A 24,707-nucleotide genomic window follows, 5' to 3' on the forward strand; every position below is an offset into this window, starting at 1 on the left:
TTGCTAAACTTAGTTTTAACATGAGTTCTTTTTTTAATCTTGGGCTTAGTTATATGAAGTCAGGCCCCTTGGTTGAAAGATGATTGAAGGTGCAAACCCATAATTATATAATGGATTACGTGACCACAGGATTCCTTCAGCGGTCGTGAGGGTGAAAAATGATTCCGAATCCCTTTTTTTTTAGAATGTAGAATGCTCCCTCAATGAGCAGTTGTAAATTGAGGACTACCTGTATATATTTTGCAAGGGCCTGAAAAGTCAGATTTACTAAAAGAAGGTGGAACAATGCGTGACTCACCGGATGACTCTAAGCTTTGGCTCGGGGGAAAACAAAGAGCTGGTTTTGTAATGACGGGTTGTGCCCCAAACAAACAGTCATTATTACAGCTCTTTCAGTACTGAAAAGATAACAGCCGGATTGCCCCATCGAAAAACCTTGCTGCCCCATTTTTGACTAGTCCATCTTATTGTGTGAATCCGATTGTGTTGTGATTCTTGGGACAACTGGATCAATTCAAGCAGATAGGGTTAAATCAGTCGTGGCTTACTTAGTGTATTGTGTGAACACACAGCTTATCTGGGGGATGTTCCTGGAACTGCCTTAGAAACTTGATGCAAAAAGCAGGACCTGGGCTGCTGAGCTGTCCCTCTTTCAAATGAACACATTTGAAATGATATAGGGGTTTCCCGCCTGAGCAGGGAGTTGGACTAGATGACCTCCAAGGTCCCTTCCAACTTTTATTATTATTATTATTATTATTATTATTATTATTATTATTATTATTATTATTATTATTATTATTACTATTACTATTACTACTACTACTACTATTATTATTATTATTATTATTATTAATATTATTATTATTATTATTGATCATCGCTCAGTCAGCCAGATGTTCAGACTGGATTTGGCATTTTTGTCTACCTATCGAGTCCTTCCCAAGGACCTGGGATAGGCAGATGTGGATGTTTGATGGTATTACAGATATCGTCGCAGGATGGAAGCAGTTCCTAGTAAGGCTGCCTTTTGCAATTGACTAATGGCGAATTTGTCAATGCCAATTGTGTTCAAGAGGTGCTCCAGTTGTTTTGGGATTGCACCCAAGGCGCTTCTTCTTCTTCTTCTTCTTCTTCTTCTTCTTCTTCTTCTTCTTCTTCTTCTTCTTCTTCTTCTTCTTCTTCTTCTTCTTCTTCTTCTTCTTCTTCTTCTTCTTATTATTATTATTATTATTATTATTATTATTATTATTATTATTATTATTATTATTATTTTATTAAAAGGCATAAGATTTGGGTGTTTACATCAGATGGTTATATTTTTATTTTATTAGGTTTTTTAACCCCACATTTATTGCTTTATAAGTAGCTCGAGATGGTGAACATACCTAATACTCCCCCTCCTCCTATTTTCCCCACAGCATCAACCCTGTGAGGTGGGTTGGGTTGAAAGTTTCAAAGCACCAGAAGGCAGGACAAGAAGCAACGGATGGAAACTCGTCAAGGAGAGAAGCAACCTAGAATTAAGGAGAAATTTCCTGACAGTGAGAACAATTAGCCAGTGGAACAACTTGCCTCCAGAAGTTATGAATGCTCCAACACTGGAAGTTTTTAAGAAGAGACTGGACAGCCATTTGTCTGAAATGGTATATAGGGTCTCTTGCTTGAGCACGGGGTTGGACTAGAAGACCCCCAAGGTCCCTTTCAACTTTGTTATTCTGCCTTAGTAAAACCATACTTGGAATATTGCATCCAGTTTTGATCACCATGTTGAGACTCTGGAAAGTGCAGAGAAGAGCAACAAAGATGATCAGGGGACTGGAGGCTAAAACATATAAGGAACGGTGGCTGGAATTAGGTATGTCTAGTTTAATGAAGAGAAGAACGAGGGGGGACAGAATAGCAGTGTTCCAGTATCTCAGGGGCTGCCCCAAAGAAGAGGGAGTCAAGCTATTCTCTAAGGCACCTGAAGGCAGGACAGGAAACAATGGTTGGAAACTAATCAAGGAAAGAAACAACCTAGAATTAAGGAGAAAATTCCTGACAGTGAGAACAATTACCGGTAATCAGTGGAAAAGATTATAAATAGCTTTTTTGGGGGTGGGGAAGGAATCGTAATTTTGAACAGTTGGTAAATGATCGAGGATTACCTATCCCTAGTAGGACTGTCAGTATTAGTTGAGCCTCAGATTTTATGTTTGTTGCAATATTCCTCTATGCACTTCCAACTGAACCATTGTGGGACACCCTCACTCCGGTCTAGAGAATGAAACTCTTTGGGGAATATTAAAAGAGGCAGAATATTATACGTCCCCTAAAGCAGGGCTTTTCAACCAGTGGTACGGGTACCACCTGTGGTACATTGGCACCTGGCAGGTGGTACGCGACCATCCTAGAAAAGTGGTAGCGGGCGAGGGGAATGAGCTGAACCGGTGGCAGCACCGCACAAGCCTCAGCGAGGGATGCTGGAGCTGCAGGGCTGTCAGGGCTCAGCAGAAGCACCAGGATCAGTGACGCTTTCCAGCTTATTGGCGCTTCTTTGGGGCTGTCAGGGCTCAGTGGAAGTGCCAGGATCAGTGCCAGGCTCTGGCTGGAGCTCGGCACTGATCCTGGTGCTTCTGCTGAGCCCTGAAGAAGCGCCGATCAGCTGGAAAGCAGCACTGATCCTGGCACTTCTGCTGAGCCCAGAAGAAGCGCCAATCAGCTGGAATGTTGCAGCCTCTCCAGGGTCTTGTGATTTACATTCAGATGCTTGGCAACTGATTCATATTTATGACGGTCACAGTGTCCCAGGGTCATGTGAAGTGACCAAAACCTGCTGCAACCACACAGCAGACGGGGGGAATAAAAACCAAACACCCCCCCACCCACCCCCACTGCCAACAATGAAAACCTCGGACAGGAAGAAGAGCGCGGCCGGGTGGGCAGGCAAGTGTCTTGCTCGGCTGTGGCTTGGGGGGCACTTTTTTCAGTGCCATTGTAACTTCGAATAGTCACTAAGTGAACTGTTGTAAGTCAAGGACTACCTGTACTTTATCACTTTTTTCCTTTTTGGGGGGGGGGTCATCAAATTTTTGACACCTTGCTTGGCAACTGGTGGTACTTGGATGTTGCCATATCCTAAAAGTGGTACAATGGGTGAAAAGTTTGGAAAACCCTGCCCTAAAGGAGAAGAAAAGAAACATGTTCTCAAAGGCAGAAAGCAGTCCCAGTCTTCCTGCTATAGGAAAAACAGCCTTAAGCAGGAGCCTGAAGTCTATAGGAATGGAGATTTTGTACACATTAAGAAAGCAAAATTCACAAGCAAAATGCCTTCCGCCACAGCTCCCACAGATGGCTGGAGCTGACGGGATTAGAAAAACAAAGACTCCTAAAATCTACACTCCCCATCCAGTGTCAAAGCAAAAACATCCGATGTTAGCAACGTTGACATCCTAGCGGCGTATTCTTGAGTCTAGAATTTTGAAAGGGAAATTGCAGTACCTAGACCAGTGGTGGCGAACCTATGGCATGGGTGCCAGAGGCGGCACTCAGAGCCCTCTCTGTGGGCACGCGCACCGTCGCCCCAGTCCTAGGCCTTCAGCTGGGTTTTATAAAATCTGTTCGCTTTAGGCCTCTGCTGCCATGTACACAAAAAAAAGGTTTAATCAATCAGTCAATTTCAACTTCTTGCGGGGAAAAAAAAGATCTTGCAAAGTTGGAATTGATTGATTGAACTTTTTAGTCCCACCCAGTCTGCTGTTACCACTGCAGCCACGCCCACCCAATGGGCCACACCTACCCGGCACCCGACAATGCATAAGTGGGTTTTGGGTTGCAGTTTGGGCACTCGGTCTCTAAAACGTTCGCCATCACTGACCTAGTACAATGGAAGGGATCCTCGCCGTCTGAAACCACGTGGGTGAGAGCTAGCGATGTGACAGCTGACAGACTCATCAAAAGGTTTTATAGCAGGGGTGTCAAACTCAATTTCATTGAGGGCCGCATCAGCATTGTGGTTGCCCTTGAGGGGCTGGATGGGTGTGGCGAGGGTGGGTGCAGCCTACTGGGTGGGCGTGGACGGAGTGGGTGTGGCCTACTGGGTGGGCATGACCAGCTCTACATCGTTCGCATCAAGGGTGCCTGTGGGGGCCTGGGCAGGAGTGGGACAGATCTGAGGGTCTCTGGCAGAAGGGGGTGAGACCGGGGAAAGTGCCAAGGGATGGTCCACTGGAGGAGCCTCACTGCCTGCTGAAACCCCTCCGCCGGAGCCCATCATGTCCATAGAGACATTGGATTCGAGATGGGCAGCAAATAAATTGCACAATAAACAATAAACAAACAAATCAGTAAAATTACTTTGATTACTAAAGCAGCCCCAACATTATTATTATTTTTCCATGGTTCACATAACTGTACATAGTTTGAGTTGCTGAATATCCCCAATAGATATTTCAAATTAGTTTAAGTTATAACCAGAAGCCAACATGGCTTTCTCCAAAACAGATCATGCTAAACATGTTCTTATTTCGTTCTTTGATAAAGTGACTAAATTAGTGGATCAGCGAAATGCTGTGGATATAGTATACTTGGATTTCAGTAAAGCGTTTGACAAAAGAGAACAGAACCTACTTCTTGGTAAACTTAAAAAATGTGTGATAGACAGCAGCACTACCAGATGGGTTTGTAACTGGCTGACAAACTGTACTCAACATGTAGTCCTCAATGGAACTACAACCACTTGGAGGGAAGGAAGCAGTGGGGTCCTACGTTCTAGGCCAAGTACTCTTCAATATCTTCATTAACCATCTAGACCAGGGGTGCCAAACTCAATTTCATTGAGGGCCGCATCAGCATTGCGGTTGCCCTCGGGGGGAGGCGAGGGTGTGTGGCCAGGGTGAGTGTGACCTACTGGGTGGGCATGGATGGAGTGGGTGTGGCCTACTGGGTGGGCATGGCCAGCTCTACATCGTTCACATCAAGGGTGCCTGTGGGGGCCTGGGCAGGAGTGGGACAGATCTGAGGGTCTCTGGCAGAAGGGGGTGGGACCGGGGCAAGCGCCAAGGCATGGTCCACTGGAGGAGCCTCACTGCCTGCTGAAACCCCTCCGCCAGAGCCCATCAAGCCGGATATGTGAAGTAGGCGAGGGCCATTTGCTGGCCACTTCCAGGCGATGGTGCATTTCTTCATTCCTCACAAAGGGTGACACCTCCCCAGCATGCACCCAGGGGACGGGGACGATGCGGCAGGGTTTGGTTCCTCGCTGTTTCCAGACGGCCTTGTGGAGCTAAGACTGAATGCCTTTCAGCATAGATGGCCACCATAAAATTGGCCCTGGACCAAGGCCCCCACTGCCTTGGTCCAGGGCCAAGGCAGTGGGGGCCGTTCCCTCACTGTTTCCAGGATGGCTTCGCGGGCCACATGAAACCACTTCGCGGGCCGCATCCGGCCTCCGGGCCTTGTGTTTGACATGTCTGTTCTATAGGAAACACCCTAACAAACCGAGAGGCAGTCTCTAACATATGCTTTTGTTTACGTTACAGGATCTGTCCGTTTTGTAGGGTGGGGGGCAGATGTCAACGCTGCTAACATCGGATGTTTTTGCTTTGACAGCATATGGAGATGCAGCCATTTCCCTTCTTATGTTTTACTCTTAGAATTAGAGTTAGAATTAGATGATACTGAGGGGGAGGAGGAGGAATGTGCATGGGAGTTTAGTTAGACATTACAATATTGTAACTAGGGTGAGAACCAAGGTTTTTGAAATGCCTTGGGTAAGGCCACACTTGGAATACTGCATCCAGTTTTGGTCACCACGATGTAAAAAGGATGTTGAGACTCTAGAAAGAGTACAGAGAAGAGCAACAAAGATGATTAGGGGAATGGAGGCTAAAACATACAAGTTACAGTTGCTGGAATTGGGTATGTCTAGTTTAACAAAGAGAAGGATGAGGGGGGACATGATAGCAGTCTTACAGTATCTCAGGGGCTGCCCCAAAGAAGAGGGAGTCAAGCTATTCTCCAAAGCCTCTGAAGGCAAGACAAGAAGCAACGGGTGGAAACTCATCAAGGAGAGAAGCAACCTAGAACTAAGGAGAAACTTCCTGACAGTGAGAACAATTAACCAGTGGAACAACCTGCCTCCAGAAGCGGTGAATGCACCAACACTGGAAGTTTTAAAGAAGAGACTGGACAGCCATTTGTCCGAAATGGTATAGGGTTACCTGCCTGAGCAGGGGGTTGGACTAGATGGCCTCCAAGGTCCTTCCAACTTTATTATTATTGTTATTATTATTATTATTATTATTAATAATAATAATAATAATAATAATAATAATAATAATAATAATAATAATAATAATAATAATAAATACGGGATGATAAAATTGGTGGGCTGGAGAACTGGAGGGAGAGCCTGCATTTCAAACTAATTGGAGAATGTGATTTATGACTGTAAATTAGAGAAGAGAATTGTGCTTTGATACTATAGTTTCATTCCATACAGGATTAACCTTGTGAAATCTCAAGCTTCCTCCTTCTGTTATATATTCAAGATGGACAGTATTTAATATTTATTTGTATGTATATGTACGGGTGTGGGTCTATATATATATGTGTTGTACATAGTATGTTTAGGTGTGTGTCATGTATGTGTTTCACTTTGAGAGCGGGCAACTAAATTTCATTTTTGAAAGTTAAAGAAAAAGATGCATTAGCTTAAAGAAAAATCGAGAGTCTTGAAAAGGATGTATACAACAACAAGAAGAAAATATTCTATGAGGGTAACTTGGAGGGAGTGACCTAAATTTAATGAGTTAATTGGAGTTAGTTGGAATTGTATTGTTCTGAAAGTGAACTTTCAAGTATGAATGCGAAGTGGAAATTTTTAAAAAAAATATGTATTAGAATGTTTCAATTTTAGAAATGTTTTTAAAGCAAAGCTTAGGGTTTTAAAATGGATGAAACAAAAAATTCCTTTCAAGATTAAAAAAATCTTGAAGATGGATAGATTATATTGAGCGTAAATATGGGATTAAAAATATCATTTGATTTTTGAGTGAATTTTAGAGTATTATCGTTGTATAAAGTTTAGAATATTTTATTTAGTACTATTTTTAATTATTAAAGTGTTGTTACTATTATTGTTTTTAATAACTGTATATTTGTTTAAAAGAGAGTTAAAGGAGGTTATAGATATGTTATTTTAATAGTTGATTAATGTTAATTAGAGTATGATTATGTTATTGTTAACCCTGTGATTGGCAATGGGAAGTGAGGGGGGAGGGAGGGGGGGTGGAAGGGTGGGTTGGGGAAGGGGGGGATTTATATTGTAAAATTTTATAAAATTTTCAATAAAAAAAAAAGAGTAAAAAAATCCGAAAGAATACAGTGAATTTTTTTTTAATACAAATGGTGATAGATTATAAAGATTATTAAGGGCAAATAGAAATGCATACTATTTCAACAGCGAGGAAGATAAAGCAGTAATGGTTAAATTGATTTTTCTATTCCGAGAGGAGAATATATTTTCGTTTTCATTTCTGCAGTTTCTGCTGGCCATGAAAAGAAAATGAAACTTTTGACTTTGGTTTTGCTGATTAGATAGTTTGGCAATGAAAAATCTGCAAGGAAACCACCAAGGATTTTCTCTCAAAGGTGGCAGGGTTTGGGAATGGCCAGTTTAGACAAAACAAAGAACAGGCTGACATGATGGCAGTCTTCCAGTATTTCAGGGGCTGCCACAAAGAAGAGGGAGTCAAGCTATTCTCCAAAGCACCAGAAGGCAGGACAAGAAACAACGGATGGAAACTCCCCAAGGAGAGAAGCAACCTGGAATTAAGGAGAAATTTCCTGACAGCGAGGGCAATTAACCAGTGGAACAGCTTGCCTCCAGAAGTTGTGGGTGCTTCATCATTGGACGTTTTCGAGAAGAGTCAGGAAAGCCATTTCTCTGGAATGATGTAAGGCCTCCTGCTTGAGCAGGGGGCTGGACTTGAAGACCTCCAAGGTCCCTTTCTAGCTCTATTCTAAATGATTGATTGACTGATCTCTTTTGTTTTTGAACCCGGAGAATAGAATAGAATTAGGAATAGGAATAGGAATAGGAATAGGAGTAGAGTAGAGTAGAGTAGGATAGAATCTGGAAGGGACCTTGGAGGTCTTCTATTCCAGCCACAGGAGAACCTATACCATTTCAGACAAATGACTGTCTAGCCTCTTTAAAATCTCCAGTAATGGAGCACCCACGATTTCTGGTGGCCAGCTGTTCCACTGGTTAATTGTCCTCACTGTCACGAAGTTTCTCCTTAATTCCAGGTTGCTTCTCTCCTTGATCAGTTTCCAACCATTGTTTCTTGTCCTTCCCTCTGGTGCTTTGGTGAACAACCTGACCCCCTCTGCCTTGTGGCAGCCACTCAAATATTGGAACGCTGCTATCATATCTCCCCTATTTCTTCTTTTCTTTAGACTGGCCAAACCCAAGTCCCGCAGCAGGTTCTTCATATGTTTTAGTATCCAGGCCTTGGATCATCTTAGTTGCCCTTCTCTGAATTTTGTTCCAAACTCTGAACATTCTTTTTTGTGATACGGTGACCAAAATTGGCTGCAGTATTCCAGGTGTGGCCTCACTAGGGTTTTATAAAGCAGTACTAATATTGTGTGTGATCTCGATTCTCTGCCTCTTGTTTATGAAACCCAGGATTGTGTTAGCTTTTTTGGAGGCTGCTTCCGCACACGGCTGACTCATGGTCAAGTGATCGTCCACTAGGACTCCAAGGTCCCTCTTACAGTTGCTGTTTTTAAGCCAGTCTGTATTTGTGCTTTTGGTTTTTCCTGCCTAAGACTTTGCATTTCTCCACACTGGAACTCATTTTGTTGGATAGGGCGCATTGCTCCAGGAGGATCTGGACAGACTTGAACACTGGGCGCTATCTAACAAAATGAAATTCAATGGTGAAAAAAGGAAGGTTCTACATTTAGGCAAGAAAAACCAAATGTACATGTATAGTATAGGGGGTACCTTGCTCAATAGTAGTAACTGTGAGAGGGACCTTGGAGTCCTAGTGGACAATCATTTAAATAGGAGCCAGCAGTGTGCTGCAGCTGCCAAAAAAGCCAACACAGTGCTGGGCTGCATTAACAGAGGGATAGAATCAAGATTGTTTGAGGTGTTAATACCACTTTACAATGCCTTGGTAAGGCCACACTTGAATGCTACATTCAGTTTTGGTCACCACGATGTAAAAAAGATGTTGAGACTCTAGAAAGTACAGAGAAGAGCAACAAAGATGATCAGGGGACTGATCATATAAGGAACGGTTGCTGGAATTGGGTATGTCTAGTTTAACGAAGAGAAGGACGAGGGGGGACACGATAGCAGCCTTCCAGTATCTCAGGGGCTGCCCCAAAGAAGAGGGAGTCAGGCTATTCTGCAAAGCCCCTGAAGGCAGGACAAGAAGCAACGGGTGGAAACTAACCAAAGAGAGAAGCAACTTAGAACTAAGGAGAAACTTCCTGACGGTTAGAACAATTAACCAGTGGAACAACCTGCCTCCAGAAGCGGTGAATGCTCCAACACTGGAAGTTTTTAAGAAGAAACTGGACATCCATTTGTCCGAAATGTTATAGGGTTTCCTACCTGAGCAGGAGGTTGGACTAGATGACCTCCGAGGTCCCTTCCAACTTTATTATTATTATTATTATTATTATTATTATTATTATTATTATATTATATTAGTAATAACAATAATAATTATTATTTATTTTTATTTTTTATTATTATCATTATCGTCATTATCATTATCATTATCATCATTATTATATTACTAATAACAATATTTATTTTTATTTTTTATCATCATCATCATCATCATTATTATTATTATTATTATTATTATATTATATTAGTAATAACAATAATAATTATTATTTATTTTTATTTTTTATTATTATCATTATCATTATCATCATTATCATCATTATTATTATTATATTACTAATAACAATATTTATTTTTATTTTTTATCATCATCATCATCATCATCATCATCATTATTATTATTATTATTATTATTATTATTATTATTATTATTATTATTATTATTATTATTATTATTATTATTATTATTTCTGGATCCTGAGTTGGTCTCCTGGGGTGCTGGCTACTCCTGCCAGCTCGGTGCCATCTGCAACTACTCCTCCTTTATCTAAATCAATTACGGGGTTGCCAGCCCGGCCGGCCGCCCGCGTCCCCTCCCGCGCCGCCCGCCTTCCCGGTCCTCCCCACGCGCTCCGGGAGAAACGAAAGCTCTGCGGAGGGAAGGAGGGAAGCCCGGCTGCGCAACGCCCAGCCCGAGCGGGATTTGCCGAGCGGGCGCACGTGGCCCCTTCCCCGCCGCCCCCTCCCCAGCCCCGCTTCTCCCCCTCCCCAGACGTCGCCAGCCCAGCCAGCCAGCCAGCCGCCAGCCTCTCCTTTCCTCCGGAGCGCAGCAGCCGTCGCCCCCGCGGAAGATGAAGGCGCCCCTGGCCGTCCTCCTGACCGCCTGCCTCTGCCTGGACGGCGGTGAGGCCTCTTGCGCAGCCCCCCCCCAGGGCCCCCCAAAGCCCCCCAGGCGGGGAATCCCCTTCCCTTCTGCCCCCCGGAGGGCCCCCCTCCCTGCCTGCCTTGCCTTGCCTGGCTGAAACCTCCGGCCTCCCGCGCACGGTGCGCGCCTGGCGCCCCGGGCGAGTTTGGAGCCCGGCGGCGGGGGCCGATCCCGGAGTTCCCAAAAGGAATCTCGGGGTGGGGGGCAAGGCGGGATGGCTCGCCTTCCTTCCTTCCTTCCTTCCTTCCTTCGTCTTTTCTTTTTTCCCTCCCTCTCTCCTTCCATTCTAACTTCCCTCCTCCCTCTCTTCTCTCCCTCCATTCATCCTTTCTTCCTTTTTCCCTCCCTCTCTTCTTTCATTCTTTCTCCTCTTTCTCCTTCCTCCCTCCATTCGTCCTTTTCCCCTCCTTCCATTCGTCCTTTTTTCCTTTTTCCCTCCCTCTCTCCTTTCATTCTTCCTCCTCCCTCTCCTCCCTCCCTCCCTCCATTCTTCCTTTCTTCCTTTTCCCCTCCTTCCTCCTACCCCCTCCATTCGTCTTTTCTTCTTTTTTCCCTCCCTCTCTCCTTCTGTTCTTCCTTCCCTCCTCCCTCCCTCCCTCCATTCGGCCTTTCTTCCTTTTCCCCTCCCTCTCCTTCCTCCCCCCCTCCATTCATCCTTTCTTCCTTTTTCCCTCCCTCTCTCCTTCCATTCTTCCTTCCCTCCCTCCCTCCAGCCTTTCTTCCTTTTTCCCTCCCTCTCTCCTTTCATTCTTCCTCCTCCCTCCCTCCCTCCATTCGTGCTTTCTTCCTTTCCCCCTTCCTCTCTTTCCTTCCTCCCTCCCTCCATTCGGCCTTTCTTCCTTTTCCCCTCCCTCTCTCCTTTCATTCTTCCTCCTCCCTCTCCTCCCTCCCTCCCTCCATTCGTCCTTTCTTCCTTCCCCCCTCCCTCTCCTTCCTTCCTCCCTCCCTCCCTCCCTCCATTCATCCTTTCTTTTTTTTTCCCTCCCTCTCTCCTTCCATTCTTCCCTCCCTCCCTCCCCTTTCTTTCTCTCCTTTCTTCCTGCCTCCCTCATTCATTCCTTGCCTCCAGCCAAGCTTCTCGGCCTTCTAAACCCTGCTTCGTCTATTGCGCAGGGTTGAGCTTCAAGGAGGCTAGGAATTTCTCTCTGGAGAAAGGGGAAGGAGGGGGAGTTGCTGCCCCCCCCCCATGCCAGGAAGAGAAATGCTTTCTGCACATGGTCAGGGGCCCATCCTCTTCCGAAATGGCAGGTGGTCCTGGACAGGGAGGGGTTGTTTTGCTGCCTTCCTTATTAGTCAAGGCCAGCCTGCAGAAGGGCGCCTGGTGTCTTCTTTCTCCTGGGGGGGGGGGGGGGAAGGACCCCACGTGGAATGGAAGGCAGGGGAGCCAAATCCCATCATCAAGGTCCCCACTTTGCAGAGGTGGAGATGGGGGGGTGTTTCTGTATGTAGGGAAGGTGGGGGGAGGAGGGCAAAGCTTCAGGAACTCCCCCCTGGTTATGCATTTGTCGTTGCAAATTCTTTAATCTTTAATGCCATCAAATGATGCGTGTCCCAAGTTGGTTTCTTTCTTTCTTTATTTATTTATTATTTAAATTTATATACCTCCCTATCTCCCTTACGGGACTCAGGGCGGTGAACAGGCAATAATAAAAATCACAGTAAATAATTACATAAAAGCCTGCTCTAAAATATAAAACCCCCAACAAATCACCCCTAACAAAACCCCTCTTATCATTTGAGGAAAGGTCTCTAATAATAATAATGATGATGATGATGATGATGATGATGATGATGATGATGATGATGATTAGGGTTGCCAGGTCTGCTTCCAAAAAATAGCGGACAAGCGGGGCGGGGGGGGGGGTTAAGTAGTAAAAAAAAGTAGACTGTACAGCTTTAGATTACGTACCATTTCATCATAAAGCTTTTGAATAAAAAAAAATGTCCACTATTTTGTGAAAAAAAATAGTGAACATAATGTGAAAATAGTGGACTGTCCACTCAAATAGTGGACACCTGGCAACCCTAATGATGATGATGGAAGGGACCTTGGAGGTCATCTAGTCCAACCCCCTGCTCAGGCAGGAAACCCTACACCATTTCGGACAAATGGCTGTCCAGTCTCTTCTTCTTAAAAACTTTATACCCTCTCTGGAGCCTTTTGTTTGGAGTTGTTGCTGTGGCATGAACTTTGACCTGAGTCTGAGTGTGCCTTTTGGTATTGTGGGTTAATCCTATTATGTCCTGTCTTAAGAGTTTGGGTGGGGCGTGTAGATTTTAGGCCTCTTTGTCTTCTCAATCTTCTAGCTGGGGGCCACCAACCCTCCTGGATGGTTTACATCTGCATTTCTACAGAGCTGGTTTCTGCTTGGGGGAAGGGGGAGACTTGGGGCTATTAAGAAAAAACTGGGCCTGCTTGTCTGCCTCTTTAAGATCCCTGGAGGAAATATATTTTTCTGCCCTTTTAATATTTCCTTCTCTGGGGGGCTGACTTCCCACCGCGTCATTTTCTTTACCTCTGACCGTTTTATCCATTTTCAAATCCACGTCTTTCTCCATCTCACATTTATCATATATTTCAGCAGTTGTTGTTTTTTTTTTAAAAAAAAAACCCCAAATCCACAACTCTTCTCTTTTGGGTTTTCCCCCCCTTCCACCCTGGGTGCCCTCCAGATGTTTGCACTGGGGGGAATTTGCAAGTTGGAAACCCCCACGTTTGGAGAACGTTACATTGAAGGTGGGGCAACAAACTTCACAGTGGGGCTGAAGGAGACGTAGTTTGAATCCTCATCAGAGGTAGAACATTTTAAAAATGGTGGTCAGGAGTGGAAGATTAACTTGATTTATTGCTAACAGTCTATGACAGGAATCTTCTTGGCTAATAATCAGCATGGAATGGCATGGAATAGAATAGAAATAGAATCGAAATAGAATAGAATAGGATAGAATAGAACAGAATAGAAAATAGAATAGAATAACAGAGTTGGGACCTTGGAGGTCTTCTAGTCCAACCCCTGCTCAGGCAGGAGATCCTATACCATTCCGGATAAATGGTTGTCCAGTCTCTTCTTGAAAACTTCCAGTGTTGGAGCATTCACAGCTTCTGGAGGCAGGTTGTTCCACTGGTTAATTGTTCTAACTGTCAGGAAGTTTCTCCTTAGTTCTAGGTTGCTTCTCTCCTTGATTAGTTTCCATCCGTTGCTTCTTCTCCTGACTTGTGGGGCTTTGGAGAATAGCTTGACTCCCTCTTCTTTGGGGCAGCCCCTGAGATACTGGAACCCTGCTATCATGTCCCCCCTCGTCCTTCTCTTCCATTAGACTAGACATCCCCAATTCCAGCAACTGTTCTTCATATATTTTAGCCTCCAGTCCAGGAAAGTTCCAGGTTGCTTCTCTCCTTGATGAGTTTCCATCCGTTGCTTCTTGTCCTGCCTTCTTGTGCTTTGGAGAATAGCTTGACTTGCTTAGAGTTAGAATTCGGTCAACCGAATTCAAGGCAGGTTGGGCCTTTGTTTGTTTGTGGCTACCTAGGGATTCTAGGCTGATTCCTCTTTTGACTCTCACCCCCAGATTCCGCAACTCCTTCCCCTTCAGTATAGATGGCTGTCTTCAATTTAGGACTACCACTGAGCCCAAATTTTGTTTGGCTAGGCCAGGGGTAGGCAACCTTGGCTCTTTTATGACTTGTGGACTTCAACTCCCAGAATTTCTGAGCCAGCCATGCTGAGGGGAAAGGGAGAGGTTTCCAAGCTGAGCCATGCTGGCTGAGGAATTCTGGGAGTTGAAGTCCACGAGTCATAAAAGAGCCAAGGTTGCCTACCCCTGGGCTAGGCGAAACCGTTTGTTCAGTGAATTCCGTCCCGTTTTAGGACCTTTCTCGCCATGGTTCTTAAGCGAATCGCTGCAATTGTTCAAGTTAGTAACAGCATTGTTAAGTGAATCTGGCTCCCCACATTGACTTTGCCTTGTTGAGAAGGTTGCAAAAGGGGGGGGATCACGTGGTCCCTGGGACACTGCAACCATCACAAATATGAAGCCATTGCTAAGGTCTGAATTTTGATCACATAACGGGGGTTGTGCTGCATCCGTCGTGAAAAGAGGTCATTTTTCAATGCTGTCGTAACTTCAGCCAGTCACTAAATGAGCCTGTTGTAGGAAGCCCCCGTCCTGAGATTTTGGAGGGCATTGGAATAGCTTTTTCTATCAAAAGGAGAATCTTGCCAGTTTTGCTGGCTCTTTAAGAGAGCCTGCTGTCTCAGTTCCTCCAGATAAAAAATATGGGGTTAAAGGAAGCACTGAGCTGGCTGTGTAATTCCAGGAATGTGGTGGTTTGATAAGAGCAATAAGGGAAGTAAACAGTACAGGGGAGAACAGGGCTGCCTAGCTGACCTGCTTAATAATAATAATTAATAATTAATAATGATAATAATGATGATAATAATAATAATAATAATAATAATAATAATAATAATAATAATAATAATAATAATAATAATAATAATAATAATAATAAAGTTGGAAGGGACCTTGGAGGTCATCAAATCCAACCCCCTGCTCAGGCAGGAAACCCTATATCATTTCGGACAAAGGGCTTGATAATGATAATGATGATAAAGTTGGAAGGGACCTTGGAGGTCATCGAGTCCAACCCCCTTCTCAGGCAGGAAACCCTACACCATTTCGGACAAATGGCTGTCCAGTCTCTTCTTAAAAACCTCCAGTGTTGGAGCATTCACCACTTCTGGAGGCAGGTTGTTCCACTGGTTAATTGTTCTCACTGTCAGGAAGTTTCTCCTTAGTTCTAGGCTGCTTCTCTCCTTGATTTAGTTTCCACCCGTTGCTTCTTGTCCTGCCTTCAGGTGCTTTGGAGAATAGCTTGACTGCCTCTTCTTTGGGGCAGCCCCTGAGATACTGGAAGGCTGCTATCGTGTCCCCCCTCGTCCTTCTCTTCCTTAAACTAGACCAGGGGTAGGCACCCTTGGCTCTTTTATGACTTGTGGACTTCAACTCCCAGGCTGGCTCAGGAATTCTGGGTGTTGAAGTCCATAAGTCATAAAAGAGCCAAGGTTTCCTACCCCTGAACTAGACCTACCCAATTCCAGCAACCGTTCTTCATATGTTTTAGCCTCCAGTCCTCTAATCATCTTTGTTGCTCTTCTCTGCAATGTTTCCAGAGTTTCAGCATCTTTTTTACATCGTGGTGACCAAAACTGGATGCAGGATTCCAAGTGTGGCCTTACCAAGGCCTTGTAAAGTGGTATTAATACTTCGCGTGATCTCACGTGAAGTTAAAAACTTCATGGCTGCATTCACACAACACGTGGAACTTGGTCCGTCTTAATCTTGGTTAGCAGTTTGAGTTGTGTGAATGGCAGGTGGGTGGGGCATCAAAACTGTAATTAGTCCTCCAGGTCCTGTTTTGTCCCAAAGGTGCATTTTTCAACTGGGCTTTCTTTGAAGACGTTTCACTTCTTCTCATCCAAGAAGCTTCTTCAGCTCTGACTGGATGGTGGGGAATGAATTAGAATTAGAATAACAGAGTTGGAAGGGAGCAGCAAGGATGATTAAGGGGCTGGAGGATAAAACATAACAAAGAACGGTTGCAGGAATTGAGTATGTCTGGTCTAATGAAAAGAAGGACCAGGGGGGACATGATAGCAGTGTTCCAATATGTGAGGGGCTGCCCCAAAGAAGAGGGAGGGGTCAACTTATTTTCCAAAGCACCTGAAGGCAGGACAAGAAGCAACGGATGGAAACTAATCAAGGAGAGAAGCAACCTGGAACTAAGGAGAAACTTCCTGACAGTGAGAACAATTAGCCAGTGGAACTCCTTGCCTCCAGAAGTTGTGAATGCTCCAACACGGGAAGTTTTTAAGAGGAGATTGGACAACCATTTGTCCGAAATGGTATAGGACAGTGATGGCGAACCTTTTAGAGACTGAGTGCCCCCAAAAATGGCCCTGCCCTGGCCCCTGCTCTGCCCCCCTGCCCCGCCCACTCTGCCACAGCTCCGCCCCTGGTCCCACCCGCTCTGCCCCACCTGACCTGCCCCCGCTCAGCCCCCACCCACCCGCAGGGCCACTCACCGCCTCCATGGCCAGCCGCGGATCGCCCAGGCGACCCAGCAGCGCCATGGTGGCCACGCCGTGCAGCATCAACTGCGCGCGATGGGGCATGAAGGCAGAGTCTTGTCCCCGCTGCCCGGCTGCCATGTCCTTGGCTAAGCTGATCTGGGTGGGCTGTGCCTGGACGTAACTCTCCTCTGGGGGGGCTGTTGGGGAGGAGGGGGCCATGGGGGGAGGCAGGGCTGGGACAACAGCACACATGCCCACAGAGAGGGCTCTGAGTGCCGCCTCTGGCACGCGTGCCATAGGTTCGCCACCACTGGTATAGGATCTACTGCTTGAGCAGAGGGTTGGACTAGATGACCTCCAAGGTCCCTTCCAACTATGTTATTCTGATATTCTGTATGAAAGAATCTCCTGCTTGAGCAAGAGGGTTGGACTAGAAGATCTCCAAGGTCCCTTCCAACTCTGTTATTCTCTTATTCTGCTCTGGCTATGAGACAGCAAAACCTGAACCATGATAAGCCGGCACATGACTTTGAGATGGGAACCGAAAGTCTGAGCTCATAACGGACTCTAAACAGTCTGGACTTTTAATAGGAAGGAGAAGTCAAAATGTGCCACTCAGTTCCTCAAAATAAAATTGGTCTTCTGTATTGTCACCATAACCCTAATCCTTCACCCTAAGATGGGCCACATGAAAATTTAATAAATAAATACATAAATAAAGGAACTTCAGCTGTCAGGATTCCCCTGCTGGTATGCTGGCTGAGGAATTCTGGGAGCTGAAGTCCACAGGTCTTAAAAGTTGCCCAGGTTTGAAAAAGGCTGATTTTAATTGAAGCATGAATGGAAATTTCTTCCTTCCTCCTGGCATATCCATCTGGTTTGGGGCTAAATTTGGGTGGCAGGAATTCTGTCTGAGTGGGAAAAGGTTTGTTGTGATCTGTGGAGGTGTCTTCAGTGGTTTGTAGGTTAGCTTTGTGTAGAAAAAGCTGGAAGGTTGAGGACATCTCCCTCACCTTTTTCCAAATTTGTTCTCCGAAAATGAGGAAGTGATCTATAAGCTGCATTGATCCATGCACAATGGACCAGAAATGCTCAATACTGTAGGTTCTCAAGGTTGGAGAGTTGAAGAACGTCCGTTGGGTTGAGTGTGGCATCCTGTCCTTTGAGGCTTCTTTGGGTTTCTTGGGTCTTCTCAGTTTCTTGGTTGTTCAGTTTCTGGAGGAGCCCCAGAGCTGGTTGGAGATGGGCCACCACGAGGGCCGATCTTGGCTGTAGAGCAGTATTTGCCAACCTTGGCAAACTTAAGGTGGGTGAACTTCAACTCCCAGCTGGATGAGGAATTCTGGGAGTTGAAGTCCACCCATCTTCAACTGGCCTTGGTTGGGAAATACTGCTCTACAGCCAAGGTCTTCCCTCGTGGTGGCCCATCTCCTACCAGCACTGGGCCTCCTCCAAAAACAGAACAACGAAGGAACTGAGAAGACCCAAGAAATCTGGACATTGTCCTGTCTTGAGTGGGTGAACAGGAACAGCACATCCAGAATCGAGAACTTTATAAAACCCTAGTGAGGCCACACCTGGAATACTACAGCCAATTTTGGTCCCCATATCACGAAAAAGAGGTTGAGAGTTTGGAAAAGATTCAGAGAAGAACAACTAAGATGATCCAAGGCCTGGAGACTAAATCATACGAAGAACAGCTGCGGGACTTGGGTTTGGTTAGTCTAAAGAAAAGAAGAAATAGGGGCGACATGATAGCAGTATTCCAGTATTTGAGGGGCTGCCACAAAGAAGAGGGGGTCACATTATTCTCCAAAGCACCAGAGGGAAGGACGAGAAACAATGGTTGGAAACTGACCAAGGAGAGAAGCAACCTGGAATTAAGGAGAAGCTTCCTGACAGCGAGGACAATCAACCAGTGGAACAGCTTTGCCTCCAGAAATCGTGGACGCTCCATCACTGGAGATTTTAAAGAAGAGGCTAGACAGTCTTTTGTCTGAGATGGTGTAGGTTCTCCTGCATGAGCAGGGGGCTGGACTAGAAGACCTCCAGGGTTCCTCCCAGCTCTGTTCTACTAAGATGAAGCTGAGAAGGTCACCTGATTCTGCTTGGGAGAATCGTATTTGTCAGAACCAAGTTGTAATTTTTGGCTTGTCCTTTTTTGTTTGTTTGTTATAAATAAAAAGCTTGCTAGCTTTTCTACAACCAAACTCTGAAATCTCAAACCAGCCGTGTGGCATTCTACTACAGGAGCCCACTCATAACATGGTTAAATCCAGGGGCTAAGAATTCGTCTATGGACCTCTGATGAAACAGGTGGGGGGGGGATTTTGCAACCTTGATGGTGGAAATCACAGGGAGAGGAGGAGGATCTGTGCCAGGAACACTTATCTCAGGAGGAAAGAATGTGGACTTTTTGAAGGTCAGACCGAGAGGGTGAGAAGGCGTCTGCTTGAGACCTTCAGAGATGTAAGCCCCGCCTCCAGTTCACAGAGAGCCAGAGAAAAATGAGCCAGTGGCTTGCTTTATTAGAAATAAGTAGCTGAACCACAATCTCCCAAGAGTCCCATCCAGGAAAGGAGTAGAGAGGGATGCTGGGAATTGTAGGAGCCTTTGGAAGACCACCTGTTGGCCAATCCCGAAGGTGTCATCCCAAGAAGCAGCAGCTGATCAGGGTGGCCAAAGGAAATAATAATAATAAATAATAATAATAATAATAATAATAATAATAATAATAATAATAATAATAATAATAATAATAATAAAAAAACTGCTTCCATCCTGCGACGATATCTGTAATACCATCAAAGATCCACATCTGCCTATCCCAGGTCCTGGGTAAGGACTCGATAGGTAGACAAAAATGCCAAATCCAGTCTGAACATCTGGCTGACTGTGCAATGATCCATAATAATAATAATAATAACAACAACAACAACAACAATAATAATAATAATAATAATAATAATAATAATAATAATAATAATAATAATAATAAAGTTGGAAGGGACCTTGAAGGTCATCTAGTCCAACCCCCTGCTCAGGCTGGAAACCCTACACCATTTCGAACAAAGGACTGTCCAGTCTCTTCTTAAAAACTTCCAGTGTTGGAGCACCCACAACTTCTGGAGGCAGGTTGTTCCACTGGTTAATTGTTCTCACTGTCAGGAAGTTTCTCCTTAGTTCTAGGTTGCTTCTCTCCTTGATTAGTTTCCATCCATTGCTTCTTGTCCTCCCTTCAGGACAAGAAGCTTCGGATGGAAACTTAATCAAGAATTAAGGTTGAGTACAGATAGTCCTGGAATTGCGGTCGTTAAGCAGGTCGTCACATTTTAGGACTTTTTTTTGGGTGGTCGCAAAGCGAACGTAGCAGTTGTTAAGTGAAGCCATTGTCTTCAATGGGCATTTTTTTTTGGCCAGGAACAAGAAGCAAATACGCTTTCCAGCAAAAAAAAAGAAGTCATAAATCACAATTGTGTGTAAGGCATCGGCCGTACACGTGGGTTGATTGCTGAGGGCCTAAAATGTGATCATGTGACCCCAGAGGGAGGGGCAGCTCTCAGAACTTTCGATCTAGCTCCTAAGTACAGTTTTTTGGGTTTCCTTATAACTTTGTATCGGTCATAACACGAGGACTCCCTGTGTAGGCCATCTCCGCATGTTGAAAGGACACAGCTAGCGGTGTGCATGCTGGGAAACCTTTTAAAACAGCTTTAATAATGATAATAAAGTTGGAAGGGATCTTGGAGGTCATCTAATCCAACCCCCGGCTCAGGCAGGAAACCCTATACCGGAGGTAGGCAACCTTGGCTGTTTTATGCCTTGTGGACTTAAATACCCAGAATTCCCAAACCAGCCATGCTGACTCAGGAATTCTGGGAGCTGAAGTCCACGAGTCATAAAAGAGCCAAGGTTGCCTACCCCTGTTCTAGACCATTTCAGACAAATGGCCGTCCAGTCCCTTCTTAAAAACTTCCAGTGTTGGAGCATTCACAGCTTCTGGAGGCAAGGAGTTCCACTGATTAATTGTTGGGTCAGCAAATTCCTCCTTAGTTCCAGTTTGCTTCTCTCCTTGATTAATTTCCATCCGTTGCTTCTTGTCCTGCCTTCTGGCGCTTCGGAGAATAACGTGAACCCCTCTGCCTTGTGGCAGCCCCTCAGATACTGGAACGCTGCTATCATGTCTCCCCTAGTTCTTCTTTTCTTTAGACTAGCCAAACCCAAGTCCCGCAGCCGTTCTTCTTGTCCTGCCTTCAGGCGCTTTGGAGAATAGCTTGACTCCCTCTTCTTTGGGGCAGCCCCTCAAATACTGGAACACTGCTATCATGTCACCCCTAGTCCTTCTCTTCATTAGACTAGACCAGGGGTAGGCAACCTTGGCTCTTTTATGACTGGTGGACTTCAACTCCCAGAATTCCTGAGCCTGGCATGCCGGCTCAGGAATTCTGGGAGTTGAAGTCCACCAGTCATAAAAGAGCCAAGGTTGCCTACCCCTGGACTAGACTGTCCCAATTCTGGAGGACCGGTCTGCCTCAGATCCAAGGAGGAGTGTGTGGGTGGTAGCATGGACTTCATAAAAGTCTTCCTTCTAGATTTGATCATGTTCAAAGGACTCTTTATAAGACGTTCTCTTATGAAGTACCACTCGGAATATTGGATCCAGTTTTTTTGGTCACCACAATATAAAAAAGATGTTGAGTCTGTAGAAAGAGTGCGGAGAAGAGCAACAAAGATGATTAGGGAGCTGGAGGCTAAAACATGAAGAACGGTTGCTGGAATTGGGTATGTCTAGTTTAATGAAGAGAAGGACAAGGGGGGACATGATAGCAGTCTTCCAGTATCTCAGGGGTTGCCCCAAAGAAGAGGGAGTCAAGCTCTTCCCCCAAGGCAGGACAAAAAGCAACGGGTGGAAACTAATCAAGGAGAGAAGCAACCTGGAATTAAGGAGAAACTTCCAGATAGTTAGAACAATTAGCCAGTGGAACTGCTTGCATCAAGAAGTTGTGGGTTCTCCATCACTGGAGGTTTTTAAGAAGAAATCGGACAGCCATTTGTCTCAAATGGTATGGGATCTCCTGCTTGAGGTTGGACTAGACTAGACCTCTAAAAAGACCTCATTTCCACTTCTGTTATTTGCCGTTGTTTCTTCATTATTCTCCTTGTCTTTTGATAAGGAACCAGCTCATAAACATTGGCCATTGTCTGGACTGGCTTTCCTCATATTTTTAGTTTTGTTTTTTTTAAAACGGTTGCCCTTGCCCATTGTTTAACAAAACTGCGGAATCGAAAGCTAAAAGCTTGAAAGGAAAGGAGGAGCGTGAGGCAAGAAACAGAAACACAACATTTTTTTTTTTTTTAATTTATGGATTTTTAAAGCTTGCCCTTGCACCCCGTTGCACAAAACCAGCCTAGGAAATCAAAAGTTAAAAACCTGAAACGAAAGCTGAGTGGGGGAAGAAAAGGAAATAGGTGAATTTCTATTTTTTTTTTAATTTTATTTTTTTTAGGCTGTCCCTGCAAGTTGTTTTGATCAAAACCCTGCTAGGAAATCGGAAGCTAAAAACTCAAAAAAGAAAGTTGAATGAGGAACGTGCAATTTTACAGACTCTTTATCCTGTTGTTTTGTGTGTGTTTTTGGAGCGAAGGGCACCGGGCGGTTTGCAGTTGGGAAGAAACCCAAATAAAACAAAAAGAGATGGGGGGTGGGGGAAGGAAAGAAAAGTTGTTTTATTGTTTTATGGAAACTTGCCTGGGGGCAAACTTTGCACATGTGTCTTCTCAGGCTTAATTCCTTTACTTTTTACTTTTTACTTTAAAAAAAAATAAAAATAAAATAAATTTCATTGATTGACTTTACAACCATTTATCCAGAATGGTATAGGATTTCCTGCTTCAGCAGGGGGTTGGACTAGAAGAACTCTAAGGTCCCTTCCAACTCTGTTATTCTATTATTCTGCCATAGAACTGCTTTCCTTTTTGTCAAGTAAAATTCTCTTCAATCTGTCAAAAGAATAATTTGGGGTTCCAACTTGAGCCAGGGTATTAGTAGTGGTGGTGGTGGTGGTGGTGGTGGTGGTGGTGATGGTGTTGGAAGGGGCCTTGGAGGTCATCTAGTCCAACCCCCTGCTCAGGCAGGAAACTCTATATCATTTCAGACAAATGGCTGTCCAGTCTCTTCTTTAAAACTTCCAGTGTTGGAGCATTCACAACTTCTGGAGGCAAGGAGTTCCACTGGTTAATTGTTCTGTCAGGAAGTTTCTCCTTAGTTCCAGGTTGCTTCTCTCCTTGGTTAGTTTCCATCCGTTGCTTCTTGTCCTGCCTTTGGGTGACTTTGGAGAATAGCTTGACTCCTTCTTCTTTGGGGCAGCCCCTGAGATATTGAAAGGCTGCTATCATGTCCCCCCTCATCCTTCTCTTCATTAAAGTAGACATACCCAATTCCAGCAGCCGTTCCTTGTATGTTTTAGCCTCCAGTCCCCTGATCATCTTTGTTGCTCTTCTCTGCACTCTTTCCAGAGTCTCAACATCTTTTTTACATCGTGGTGACCAAAACTGGATGCCGTATTCCAAGTGTGGCCTTACCAAGGCCTTGTAAAGTGGTATTAATACTTCACGTGATCTTGATTCTGTCCCTCTGTCAATGCAGCCCAGCACTATGTTGGCTTTTTTGGCAGCTGTAGCACACAGCTGGCTCCTAGTTAAATGATTGTCCACTAGGACTCCAAGGTCCCTCTCGCAGTTACTACTGTTGAGTAAGAACAAATCAAAATGAAATCCAGACATCGGTGAGGAAAGGAGAATTTTATTTATTCCTAAGGTTTGCATGTGGAGGTAACTACAGGAAAAATGAGGCACAAATAGGTTCTTTTATAAGATAGCTTGTCCTTGATGTGGGATCTTAAGGGGTAAGGAAATGTATACATGCTGATTCTAGGGTGACATTTGATGGGTATGTGTACATGCTGACCTCGGTAGAAGGAGTTGATTAAATTAAGTTTGTATTTAGCGTATGGCATCTACAGATGTCGTTCAGTCATTGATACACGAATCTAGTTCAAATAATTGTAACCGAATTCAAATACTTGGCAACGGTCCTAAATATGAACCAGTTGCCAAGCATCTGAATTTTAATGACGTGATCATGGGGATACTTGCAAAGGTCGTGTGGAAAACGAAAATATTGGCTATTGTTCTTTTATGCAAGGTTTAGGCCCAGGTGAACTAAATCAGGCCTCATGGACAAAGCATTGAACCAAAGTCTGTGCTATGCTTAATTTTGCAGTTTGCAATTGTACTTTACTTAATAATATGATTTTGCTAAGCTTGCTTGTTTCAAATATATTTAGAACATAAGGACTGGAACAGTAAGAAATAGGAAACTGAAAGTAGCTGATGGATGCGGGTTCCAATGTACAGGGGTATATGTGGAAAGTTATGTTCAGCAGAAGGTCAGCAGAAAGTGAGCAAAAGTCAGTAGAAAGTCAGCAAAAGTCAACAGACCATCTGACTACAGTCTTAGAACGGGAAAGGGTGTAAAGAGTTGGGTCTAGACCTGATTGATTTGCCGTTGGCCTATAGCTGTCCTTTTGGAATTTGCTATGCCAGTGGACCTCATTGCAATGGGTTATTAATGTAAGTCAGTGTTTCTCAACCTTGATAATTTTAAGGCATGTGGACTTCAACTCCCAGAATTCCACAGCCAGCAGAATTCCACAGCCAGCAATGCTGGCTGTGGAATTCTGGGAGTTGAAGTCCACATGCCTTAAAATGGTCAAGGTTGAGAAACACTGATGTAAGTGATGTTGTGTTATGCTTGCTACGTTCCAAATTATGAGCAAAACAAACCTCTGAATCTTAAAGTAAGAATTATTGTTCTCCAGCACTGAGATGGAGACTCCACCATTGGGTAGTAGACTGTATTCCTGCCCAATCAGATCAAGTCAGCCAAAGTTGCCACGCCCGTCCTGGACCGTGATCTCCAGTCTTTGACTTGATCTTGCCCAGGACAGACGTTGCAAGTTTGGCTCTAGGCAGGTACAGTCATTGGTGGATCTCCATTCCCCTCCCAATT

The 24,707-nt window shown here is 44.6% G+C and overlaps 1 protein-coding gene across 1 annotated transcript in view; it reads left to right on the forward strand.

Moving 5' to 3' along the window:
- Window positions 1–10,424: 10,424 nt before the first annotated feature.
- The window catches only part of LOC107297052 (lymphocyte antigen 6E), a 24,869-nt gene continuing 10,586 nt past the window's right edge, over window positions 10,425–24,707 (forward strand). The window contains exon 1 of the mRNA XM_029286212.1: window positions 10,425–10,540. Within this exon, the coding sequence (XP_029142045.1) occupies window positions 10,489–10,540 (52 nt within the window). The 5' untranslated portion in view covers window positions 10,425–10,488. The remainder of the gene's footprint in view (window positions 10,541–24,707) is intronic.

This window comes from Protobothrops mucrosquamatus, unplaced genomic scaffold (genome assembly GCF_001527695.2).
Source record: "Protobothrops mucrosquamatus isolate PMUCROS unplaced genomic scaffold, P.Mucros_1.0 scaffold3115, whole genome shotgun sequence".
Classification (NCBI taxonomy): Eukaryota; Metazoa; Chordata; class Lepidosauria; order Squamata; family Viperidae; genus Protobothrops; species Protobothrops mucrosquamatus.